Source organism: Artemia sp. Qi Xiang Cuo, chromosome 16 (genome assembly GCF_049724085.1).
Source record: "Artemia sp. Qi Xiang Cuo chromosome 16, ASM4972408v1, whole genome shotgun sequence".
In the NCBI taxonomy this organism is placed as follows: Eukaryota; Metazoa; Arthropoda; class Branchiopoda; order Anostraca; family Artemiidae; genus Artemia; species Artemia sp. Qi Xiang Cuo.
Genome location: NC_142809.1, coordinates 47798822 through 47811956, shown reverse-complemented (window position 1 = coordinate 47811956; position 13135 = coordinate 47798822). Strand labels below are relative to the sequence as shown.

Below are 13135 nucleotides of genomic sequence, written 5' to 3'. Positions count from 1 at the left end.
TGAAAGTAATTTTTGGCCCCAAAATAGATGGATTTGGGAGTTATAGTAAATCATTTGTATTTATTCACCTAATAGTTACAAAATACTTAGCCGGAAACTATGATTTTCTCCGAATTGATACTATTATTAACCTATTTTGGGTGGATTTCAATTTATTTGGCCCACACAAAATCGTTTGCCCCCCCCCCAAAAAAAAATATACTCCCGAATTAGTCCCCAGCCATTCTTAACCGTTAAAGTAGTGGTGGCTTCCCCGGGAGTAAAAAGTGTTTGGGGTGCAGACGTCAAGGAATGTTCAGGGAGCAATTCATTATTTTCTGACATTGAACAATAGGGGAAACAAGCTTTAAGTAATCCGAGGGTTGCAATACTCAAGAAAAACAACAACAATTTTCTTGTTGAATATTCTGAATTATAATTATATATTTATATATTCTGAATTATAATTATATAATTATATAATTCTGAAATATAATTATGAGGGTCCGCATGGAAACTTGGAAACTAGTTTCTATGGTTTATTATCGTTTCAAAGATTGACAAGAATGTTCATTTAATGCAGCCCTTCCTCCCGAGAGGTCGGAGCTCTCACGATTAACTTACTTGAAACTATTATAGCTTGTTGAATTTGTGACATTCCTTTAGAGAATGGAGTACAGATACTTTAGCCTTCCATTCCTCACGCTATATCCTTGACCTCTCACTACCTTAACCTCGCTATATTCACTGAACCCTTGATTGCACTTCACTTAATGTAAAGTGGCCAAGTTCAAATATTTAAGAGTTTAACGCCCATCATGTTAAAAAGGGCTAATCGTTACCAGAATATTTCATGAAAACTGTCAAAACGACATTTCAGGATAAAAACTTTAAAAATCTAAAATAAAAAAAAGATTAAACCGAATTCATATTGTTGCTGTTACGCCTAAAGGTTGTATCTGACATTCTCAAATCTCTTAAATAATTGTCATAAATCGTTTACTGAACTACATTCATTTGGAGGATCAGTAGAGCAAAGCATGTTTAACCTCACTCCGATCCTTATGATCTACATTATTCTGGTGCCTCCCGTTGAGAACAGCTTAGCAAGTAGTTTTGGCAATTAACTCAGAAGGGGAAATTGTCAGATACGACGTTTAGAGATAACAGCGACGATATACAGTTTAGTTTATTTTATTTCCCCAAAGAAAGAAGTCATTTATTCATATTACAGTACGAAAGGATCACCTACCCTTTCTTTGCTTATATTTCCATCTAGATTCACCCAGGAAAATAACGCTAGGGAAAAACACACGTAGAAAAGCACTTCATGTGTCAAACTAAGGAGAATGAAACTAGGCAGTAAGCTTAAACTAATTGAATAGAGTCGAACCACTAAAACTGCATCTGACAACAGTGGTGAAAGGACTGAGAACCCTAAAAAAGAAATGAATTAAATTGAGTATCCCTAAAACTGATAAAGAAACGCAACTTGCCGACTTTATGTCACGGGAAATACCAGAGGGCGTAGATACATAATAGATATATAGATTCTATATAGACACACGAAAAAAACCCCACTAAATAGCCTAAATCTAAAGAATAAAAATAACAATGCTTCGCATTCATCAGAACAGAAATTAGGCATTGCAAAATTAGAAACCCTTTAAAAATTTCTCCTAATATTCAATGGCTATTCGAAAAAGGCCAACCTACTCTTCTCTCAGTCCTAAAATACCATCTACTTAGAATACTTTCAGCAAACCTAGCCTCTCCATCGCATAAACCAAACAGTTTAAACTGAATTCTTGAAACGGTCAATAATATAATTAAATTATTAAATTGAATTAAATTAATAATTAATTCAATTATTATTACTGAATTAATTTTATTTTCAATAATATTATTTTCAATTAATTTAATACTTAAATTAATAATTGACTTCTTAAATTAATAACTTAATTAACTTAATTCTCAAATTCTTAAATTTCTTAAATTAATTAAATTCTTAAATTAATTTTTGAATTAATTCTTAAATGAATTCTTATATTAATTAAATAATTAACTTAAATTAATAATTGAATTCTTTGAAAACGAAAACGGTCAAGAGGTAGACAAGACCTTTACGATTTCCACACGTTGGGCCTTCACGGGGGGTCACACAATAAGAGCCTTCACGACGACCAATCCGTTCAAGGTGTAAGAAAATGAGTTGCTACACCTCGAAGAACTTTCTAATAGGGTGTCTTTCAATGGGTGAGATGTATTTACTTCTTGAAAGGTAATTTCCCCCTGCATTTCTCGGCTATTCGAACGAACCGGTCTCGTTTCTTAGAGTTCAAACTCTAACCTCAACTCCTTCAGTTCGTTCCAAACTACCAAGAGACAAGACCTTCATCACCATCCCCACACATTGTCGTTTAAACCCCACCCTCAATAGATTCTTCTAATGCATATGAAAACGAGCTGTTGAACGTAGGCATTTTTAAGTTCAATAATTACATTTACAGAGGTGAGTATGAGTATGGTGAGGTGAGTATTTAGAGGTGAGAGGCGAGGGAAAACAGACAAAGACAGGGAAAAGAACAATTGAAAACTTTACAAAATTTCAAAATAATGTCAACAGCACAAACCAAGCCTTAAGATGCATTGCCAGCAAGATAAGATGTTGATGACCTTCAGTAGATACAGTTTTGGGTCAAAGGTCCTATTGGCCACGGACAGCCATTTGAGTCATATTAGTCAGGAACCAAAGGAAAATGTTGAATCAAATGGAACTGTAATCAATACATTTCTACCACACACAAGTCATAAGCTTCGCCCCTGGACCGTTTTTTGGACCAATAAAAGCTCACTACCATGTAGCTACTGCTGCATGGAGGCTTAACCAAGGACAGGACAGGGACAAACTTCTTCTAACTTCTTCTGGCCCAAAGAAAAGAAATACATGGTAAGTTAATATGGTAGAATGGTAAGTTAATTCCTGAAGTTACAGTTATCCTCTATCTAGGTTAAGATAATTACAAATTCATTGATCAAAGTATATTTCAAAAAGTTATTCAGCATTTCATAAATTAGATTTAATAAATGACAATGACAAAAATCTTTGCTTTGGTTTTATCAACTTTTATCTATTAAACAAACTTACCAATACTATTTTACCAAATGTTAAACATTCAAAAATAACTGTTCAGCGCAGGTTTGCCCAATCTAAATCTGTGGTCAGTCTTATTATATAGTTACGTATTTTACCCCCCTCCCATTATAGGACAAGATAATCAAAAGACAGAGAAAAGGAAAGAAAGAAAGTGACAGAAATTACTGTTAGGCATGCAAAAAAGCTTTAATTTTGTCTTAAATTCTCAAAATTCGTAAGAACAAAATCTCCTTCGCCTGTTCATGCATCAATATATATCATTATGTTTGATATACATAGTATAAAACATATTTAATTCTATATGTTTAGTAAGACGATGTTTATTTGCTTGTTTCAGAAGACAAAAGAGGTCACTTCCAAAGCGATAACACCCTCTCATCCAAGGCACCCTCTCATCCTCTCATTCAAAACATCTCTTGCAATGCGCGGTTTCTCCATTCAGTGTTTATGACCCAGTCACCTGAGTTGCTTCAGTCGCACTTTCTGGTGACAGCACTTTCTAGTGCAACTCCCTGTGCTGTCTGTCTTATTTCTTTTGTTTCCCAATTCATTTGCTTTCAAAGGTCTGCGTTAGAGAATTTGTCCTGGTATGTTACTCTTGCAATACAGCCGAGACAGTTCGTCTCTAAGGCCAAAATTATGCATCCGTCCGCAATCTTTAGCGTTCTCGGGTCGAAGGCAAATATGGCAAAAGAGATGACCAGTGCACCGAAGAGATGAAAATCCAGTTGGAACTCCATGGATTCATTTGTAAATCTTTTCGCTTGGAAATTCATGAATTTTAAATTTTTCAGTTTAGAATTTAAATAAAAGGTCTTGATTTAATCTTAGCCTATGAATCTGTCAAGCTAAACAAAATCTGATCAAGTCTCAGCCCAGCTCACCTTCAGATCTTAAAATAATAGCTATTATATAAACTTTTGATTTCATAGAGGGCTTTCTCGAAGCCAACCGGGTTAAATCCTCAGCTTAAGAAGTTGCAGAGGGCTAAATTTACAAGGGCTAAATAGTACAGAAGATACAAGAAATAACAAGGGCTAAATGGTAAATATCTAGGCACCACAAAAATAACATCAACCATAACACGTGTAGTATTTAAAACTACTTTAAAAAATATTATAGATTTTAAATTTACTTTTGAATTTTAATCGACATATAATTATTGATGAATTAAAATTCCAATCATAATTCCTGTTTTGAAAAGCTGTTTTTTAGGTAGAGCGGCTTTTAGGAAAAGCTAAGACAGCTTTGTAAAGCCGATTTTCTAAAGCTGAACTGTCCATGACGCTAGTACTTATAACTTATATTATATCCATCTTAAAACACAAAAGCTTGTGGAAACAAATGGATTGATGATTAAAATAAAAATGGATTGATGATGGGAGGTACGAATTTTTTTTTATTTGATTTTTTGTCGTTTCTTGTTTTGTTTTTGGTGGTTAAGTGTTGTCACCTTTCATAAGTTGATTTATATTTAGGCCTAGTTGAGTGATTATTTACCTAAAAAATGTTTGCTTCAGGTTTTGTTTTATTTATTACTGATGAATAAACCCTTTCATCTTAATAATAGAAGAAAAGAAAAAAAATCTTTAAGTTCTATCGTTTATAAGTAAATTCAATTCAATTCAATTTATTCGAATAAAAACATAACACAAACAAAAAAATATATTCTATAAATACACTTCTATATAAATCCCTTTATAATAAGAATGACACCTTAGATCCCTTGTACAACATTTTATTTGTCATTTTAACTATTGATTTTATTGCTCGACATTTTCCATATGTCTTATTCTGTCGACCTTGAAACCGTTCTTGCTATCTTTGAATTTTATTATTGCTGATTTAGTAGCTCCTTGTATAACTTGTTTTCCTCTTTTTTTGGCTTGCTTTAAGTTAGCTTAAAACCATTACAGTGAGTAAACAATATTTTTTGCATTCTATAAGACCTTTAAGCCCATAAATCCCTCTCTTTAGTCCATCTCGCTTTAGCCCTTTAAGCCCATAAATCCCTCTCTTTAGTCCATCTCGCTTTAGCCCATAAATCCCTCTCTTTAGTCCACCTCGCTTTAGCCCTTTAAGCCCATAAATCCCTCTCTTTAGTCCACCTCGCTTTAGCCCTTTAAGCCCATAAATCCCTCTCTTTAGTCCATATCGCTTTAGTCCATAAGCCCATAAATACCCCTGGTTAGTTTCCTATTTTTTTTTATAGTTGAACTTAAATAACTGCTATTTCCCCATTGCGATAGAAAAGCTATTTTCAACAAATTGCTCAGTTAAATATATTTAAGCTAAATCTACTAATATTAAACTTCGGTCGCTAACAAAAGCGACCGTCGTCAAAACAAAGGTCGCTAACATTCTCTTTAGTTCCTGCTTTTAATCTGAACTTCAAAAATCTCAAAATACAACTAATAGCTAGACCAGTTTCAACTTACCAAGGGTAAACCAAGAAAATATTTGATTTAATAGTGAAAGCCCTTGTCCTCCTTCTACTGAACTGGAAGAATGGTACTTGACTAGGAGACTCATCGGAATTAAAAGTAATTGAATTGTTATCACCCTTTTCGTCCTTGAATCAGATACTAGGCATCTTATAGTTTTGAAATAGATTAGTATAGCCAATGTTAAAGCGATCAGTGAGCCAATATACCTAGGAGAGAAACATGTTCAAAATATTTTAAGTCAGTATATATAAATACATATTTATTATCATAATGTTAGTAATAGCCAATGCAAGCTACAGTAGCACCAATTGGGAGGGGGGGGCTAGATTTCCCCTCCCTGTAGATTTCAAGTAATAACCTTTTGTGGTATTTTCATTGAACAAATCCAAAATTTGCCTCCCCCTAGATTTAGAAAGATACCTTTTTTTGTGCTTTCATAATACCATTTCTTGAGTATTTTCAGTACGCCCCCCTTTAGATCCAAAACAGTATATTCTGTCTCTCTTTAGCATTTTCGTAAGTTGATGCCATTGACAAACCACAAAAAAACTATACATAAAACAATTATGTAAAAAAGAAAACAAAAAAGATAAAAAAAACTAATGATAAAAGATAGAAAGATAAAAAAGAAAAAAGATAAGGTTTTTTTGTATGAAAGAAGGCAGTCGAGGCAAGACAAAATGATTGTTGAGACATTGTGAAAAGAAAATAAACGTTTTACCACATTACTCTTGCGTTAGAACATTTTGTGAAGCATTGACAAAAACGTCAAATTTCAACCCAAAAGAGAAGAGTTTGAGGAGGGCAACAGCTTCCTTCATTAACAGTATAATTTATTTTCGTCACTAGTTGTTTTTATTTGTCAAAATTTACCATCTTCTGTTAGAACTTGGTTTTGAAGGGTTCTTCATTATAAGAAAACAAAATGAATACCTTATATCAAATAATAAAACTATAGAGCTAAATATGTCAATTAATTAACCCGAAATCAATTTAAACGTTCAATTCCAAGTTAGTGGTCCTTCCCCAAGGGAAGTACGCAGGGGGGGGGGGGTGTACTACCATGTAATATTGAATTTTTTCCAAGTTTCTGGGTGATTCTTATCCATATTGTCAAAAAATTTTTTTAATTATTATTTAAAAATAATAATTTTTTGAAATTATTATGCATTCATCTTTTGAGTTTCTGTTTCTTCCCCTACAGATTATAGTAAATCATTTACTGTGGATACCAAGGTTGCCTCATCAAAAAAAATAAATGATCTGGGTATTCTAGAGTGTGGAGATCCAACGCAGAATTAAAATCATTGATCTTGTTTTCAGACTTTACTTTGAGACTTTACAGACTGTTTTCAGATTTTGTCTATTAAAGGTTCATGTAAGCTTTCTCCCAACTGTCGATGAGTTCCGCCAACAGAAATTTCCAAGAGAAACACAAAGCCATACATCTTTCTATTTTCTTCAAAAATGAATTTAGGGTTGAAAGTTTTTTCGATCCGGAAAAGACGAAACGGAGGCTATTTTTGGTCCTTGTCTGCGCTCCAAAGGAAGTCAGTGGTCCGTCATACGGAGTCTCGTGCCCCTGTGGGAAATTTCAAATTGGCAAAACCCGTCAACAGTTGGGGAAAAGGCTACACGAATACAAGCTCTCAATAGACAAATCAATCTTAAGTCTAATATTTAAAATTATGATTTTGATTCTGTTACCCATCCACACTTTCGAATACCAGATCATTTAGTTCTTTTTGATAAAGCAACTGCATTTTCCACGATAAATGGTTTACCACAATCTGTTAGGAAGTAATTGAAATACAGCAAAAATTACATACATAAAGACCACTTTAAACAAAAATACTAAGGATATTTCTATAAACCCTATTTGTCATAATTTAATAAAAAAAAACTCAATATATACCCCTTCTCATTAAAACAAAATGATTAATATCGACTTACTACACATCGATTTAAAAGACAGACTGCATCAGTAGCCATGGAAAGAGTTCCCTAATGAAATTTCGATCAATCAGTTCGATTTCGGAACAATTTATAGTTTTTAATTACTCGGTGACTTGGAACTTCTTTCTGAAGGGGAGGGGCATTTTTTTCCAATCCTCACAAAAGAGTACATTCTACGGTTGTTTCCTTATTAGGACTTTCCTCCGACAAGCTTTGCTGCAAGTTAATTAGAATTAAAGGGCTTACTGGAAATTAGACTTTTTAAGACTTAGACTTATATTTGAAAATTTGTTTTATTCTGAAAATCATATTTATAGGTAATTAGACTGTTCTGACTCTTACAAGTAATAAGTCTTATAGGCAATAGTCCAAATGAGGGGAGCAAGGTCAAGGGCCCATAAATATAACTGAAATAAATCTCGATCAGTTATGACCCTCCGAAAAAAGAAATTTTCATAAGATTTGATGAACTACATCATCAGTAATGCCTCCATAGAGGTTCTTTCTCCCTAAATGGACAGTACCCCAACCAAAACGATTTTCTTTTTTTTTTCACTTGACAATTACTTTATTGGCGGTTGAATCGATATTTCTGTTTAGAATTTTGTTCATTTTTCTGTCTAAAATAGAAATTTCTGTTTAAAATTAGAACTATATTAAAGGTAAAATGTCTGTTTAGAATACAACTCAAAGTTAGAATAACCTTATTGTGAACTTCGAATCCTAAAAGGCAACATTTTGTAGTGGTGACTATAGGAATTTTCGTGGAAAACGCGTTTGATGATCCATCTTCAGATACGGCGAACGATGCATAAACACAAAATGCATTTAATGAGTCTTTTAGGGAATAAACTGTTATGGGTGATTCTAGGGGTGTATTTCTTCAAAAACTTCCAAAGAATTTAAGCATGATAAAAATATAATATTTTAAAAACAAATTTGGGCTATATAATTTGCACATTCAGAGGGGGGGGGGGTAGTTATAGCGGGTCAAATTAACTTTTAGGGGTATAGCCGTGATTCTCAACGTGAGGTGCAGGCCCCACCGGAAGGGCATGGCAATATTTTGATGGATCATGGGCAGGACGTGCACCCTTCGGTTGACTATACTTTAAACCTTTAGTTTTGAAAAAAAACACTTTTCATGTGAATGACGTCACATTCATATGCATTTAAAGAGCAAAAAAGATTCATGATAATTTTGCAATAGCTTCCTGCATAGTATAAAAGGTGTTTTATAAGGACAATATAATTTTCTAGGATAAAATTTGCCTAGAGGACGACCCCAAAAAAATTATCAAGTCATTTTAAGCTCCCTTAATGTGAATACACGTAAAATTTTGAACAAAAAATTTAAATATCACGAAGGAGGGGGGAGGGCATCAGGATTTTAGAAATACGTAGATGAGGCATGGCCCAAAATCGGTTGGGAAACATTTACATATCCTCTATAAAAAGATTTAGTAGAAGACCTCCCCTTGAAACCTTAAAAATAATGCCTCCCTCCCCCATAAACATTTCAAGGATTTTATTACACAGGTATTATAATTTATTGCATAAGGATAGTTATCATTCTAGAAGCAATATTATACTAAAGTTAAACTTGAAAGTAAGTAACGGGAATAAGGAATAAGCTTTCCTCACATTTTAAAGACCCTACATGAACAGTAATTAATTAGCCACCCCTGGCAATAGAAACTGAAAATCAAAAAACTAAAATTTGATTATAATATATATGGAAGAACACCTTAGAAAAAGAAAGTTCCTTATAGCTTGTGCGTAAAAAAATTGGCTCGTGAGGGGATCGAACCCACGACATTCGCGTTATTAGCACGACGCTATAACCAACTGAGCTAACAAGCCTTAACCAAATACAATTGAATTTTAAATATTTAGAATTTTACAAATCTATAATTTAAAGAAATAATTGTGCAAGAAAATTCGAATGGGAAAATAATGCTATGACAGGGGTGGATCCAGGATTTTCTATAGCGGGTGGGGGGAGGGGCGCATAAAAGATGGCTCCAATAAACTTGCAAACAAAGAAATACAAGTAATTTAAAGGGAATCTCAACAATTGTGCGTCGTAGGTAGGTAGTGGAAATACTACTTCTAACAACTGACCGCAGCACAAAGCCGCCTGAAGCCAACACCGCTACGTACTCTCCTCCTCCATCCCAATCTTTTCAAAGCCCCCCTTTTTACTCCCTCCCAGAAAGTTTCCTTTTCCTTTAAATCTTTCTTTGTGACATCCTCCCACTCCAACCGCAGACGACCTGGTTTCCGTTTAGCCCTAGACGGTTGACCAAAAAGGGCAATCTTCGGCAATCTGTCATCCTTCATCCACAGAATGTGCCTTAGCCATCTGAAACTTTCTCTCAATCTCAACCTTTTCGTACAGCCTACTGTTTGAGATACGGTCAGTCATCCGGGTACCCAGAACAATCCGTGGACAATTTCTCAGGAAAACATATAGCAAATATTCATCCGCTTTTTGGTAGTGGAAATGGTCTTAATTTAATAAAAAAATATGGTGAGGGTTAAGGTTCCAATAAATTTGTTGAAATTAAAATGATGTAAACATTTTGATACAAAAACTAGTACATTATAACCCCCCCCCCCCACCATAAAAAATCTGCTCACCCTCTACAGAACAATATGATATTTAATATTTTCTGCATAATGTCTAGTCTTTGTACTTCTGACCACTATAGCGAGTGACTTAAGATTTGTATTGCAAAAAAATGGCCTTGAACCATCTTTTGGAGTTATGCATTCTTTGTGACTATTCGTATAGGTCAAACCAATCAGCATGTCGCTTAACTATGTGGTATCGCTTAGTAATTATGATGGTAACGAAGAGTAGGAAATGAGTATTAAGATACAGCTCGTATCCTTCAATGCATGCAACCAAGGCCGTATCCAGGAGGGGGGGGTTACCCGGTTTGAACCCCCCCCCCGAAATGTTTGTTTGTCTCGTAAAAACGTAACAAAAATGGACATAAACAAATTTTGTATGCGTTTTTTGTGTAACCCCCCCCAACCTTAAAAAAAAATAGTAAACCTCCCCCCCCTGAACAAAAATCCTGGATGCGTTTCTGCAAGTATCTCATTGAATATTTTCAGTACTAAAGATTCACTGCTTTGTCAAAAAAAAGGTGAGAATTCGCGACATATTGGCTCAATCTTAGATTTAAAAGTTCGAAGATCAGGTGCGGAATCTAAACTCTGAGGGAGGAACACATTAAGTGAACAAAGTGTCATTGACGAATTGGAAAGTCTGTCGGTCATGTCAGAAATAATGTAATCTAGTACTGAATATAAATAGCTCTTTTCCAATTAAGGTGGACATTGTCTTGGTCGTCTTGTGAGACAGTGGGGTAAGTTGATCGATATTTTTTTTTGCCATTCATAGAATGCAAAGAGTCACGTCCATAGCTTGCATAGCTTTCTCTGCACTTTCAAATATAATCTGGGAAACATCATCATTCTCCCTCTTTTCATTTAAAAGTTTTAGGGTTTTGCTTTTTTTTCTGGGCGTTTGGATATTTTTTCTGGGGCTGGAAATAAATGTAATGTTTTCAGTCTGAAGTAATCTGCTTACTACAAGAGTTGTGTCAGTTATATCACTCAAATACTAAACAGTAATAATAAAATCAAAGGTTAAAATTGCGTACAGCAAGCAATTTGCTTTTGTCAATGAGTAACTGTCACGCCATGAAAACACAATTCTAAGAGCTTAAACTGTTTTAGGCATATACTTTCTGAATTGGGTACTTTCGCATTATCAGGGCCTCTCTAAAAAGTTTAGTTTGGTTAATGCTAATGAAATAAAATAGGATGAATATGTAATAGTTTAGAAACAAATTTGGGCTATATATTTGCACATTGGGGGGGGGGATAAAGCATTGCATATATTAAATACGGAACCTAACCTAACCTAGGTACATTCCCCCCCTAAAATCCAAAAAACCATAGTTTAATATCGTATACGCAATGATAACCTTTCTATCATTGCCTGCTCTACAACAGATAAGACGTCACAAAACGGGTTTTATCATTGCCAATCTATAGTGTTTAAGCCGAGAGGCCCTGATAATGCGAAAGTACCCTGAATCGCAACATACTTTCGTGACATTCAACCCAATGACCAATCTTGTACATGATAACTTAAAACACTTTTAAGGACAAAATTTCGTTTTGCTGATGCACTAAAAAACTTGCAACTTGTTTAATACCATCTACAGCATTCTTGACATATTGGCTTTTAGGGCTCTTGGAAATCGATAGGTTAAGAGCATGATTTTGGTATCCACAGAGGCTGCTTCTTTTAGCAACTTTTTGGATCCTTGATACCGCAACTCGCATTTCAGAAATGTTGACACTGCATCTAGCGCAGCTTATGCCAACACAATTGTCAATTTTTATTATCCCAATGCCTTCCATTAGCTTGATGATTAATGCTGGATGATTAATCCAATGTCTTCCATTAGCTTGATGATTAATGCTGGATGATTAATCCAATGTCTTCCATTAGCTTGATGATTAATGCTGGATGATTAATCCAATGTCTTCCATTAGCTTGATGATTAATGCTGGATGATTAATCCAATGTCTTCCATTAGCTTGATGATTAATGCTGGATGATTAATCCAATATCTTCCATTAGCTTGGGCAAAGACTTGCCGGTACTGGTGCATTATGCGGACACTTTTATATATTGTACAAGGAAACCAGTCACGAAGAACCCGCCAAACAGGCAATTCTCAAGAGACCGCTATACATAAATGACTTAAAAGCCGTGGTTTCTCAATTACTTAAAATATCTAAACGACTGTTTTTTGGGGTTTAAGGGGGAAAAGATACCTAGAATAGGTTACGTATTTAATACACGGTATGCTTTACCCCCCCCCCCCTAATGTGCAAATATATAGCCCAAATTTGTTTATAAACTATTATATATTCATCCTATTTTATTTTATTTCATTAACATTAACCAAACTTGACTTCTTTAGCAGTATATAGAAGTGTCCACAAAATGCACCAGAACCGACTTGCCTAAGATTTCACCTGTAGTGTTTGGTTCATGTTCTGTTATACTCTTAAAGTTCATCCCAGGAAGGCCCATAAATCCAACAAAGTCTTCTAAACTACTGGCGTAATAAACATACTGCAGATAAAGACTAAGCTGTAAAATTGAGCTTCGTGGCTTCTTGTTTTTATAGTAGTTAAAGTTTCTTCCGCGCAAAATTGTATGAAGTCATTTGCCGTCGTCTTGCTAATATACCCCAGCCCCGCCACTCCGTTAGGGGAGCGCAGGCCAACGCCCCCCCCCACCTTGATCCGCCACTGGCTAATGATCATATAGTAGGCTATATTTAACGAACGGAATGTTGGTACTGTTGCACAACAGCGGCTATCGAGAAGAAGGCATGTTTGTGTAAATGAAGGCATGGATGTGTAAAGTATAGTGGAAGCGCGTTTTGGACTGATTCACCCGTCGGCCCCCCCCCCAATGGGCTCCCATGATCCTAGGTAAATTTTTAGATCCAGATTTTTGAACTAGCTAAGAAAAAGACTTACCTTATGAATCAGA

General features: G+C 34.9%; 1 protein-coding gene across 1 annotated transcript in view; it reads right to left on the bottom strand.

Annotated features, from left to right (window-relative positions):
* LOC148943001 (GPI ethanolamine phosphate transferase 1-like) overlaps positions 1-13135 on the bottom strand; it is a 40197-nt gene that overhangs the window by 6787 nt on the left and 20275 nt on the right. The window contains exons 3-4 of the mRNA XM_089102195.1: positions 5575-5789; positions 1232-1416 (exon numbers count right to left, since the gene is read on the bottom strand). Of these exons, the coding sequence (XP_088958321.1) occupies positions 1232-1416; positions 5575-5789 (400 nt within the window). The remainder of the gene's footprint in view (positions 1-1231; positions 1417-5574; positions 5790-13135) is intronic.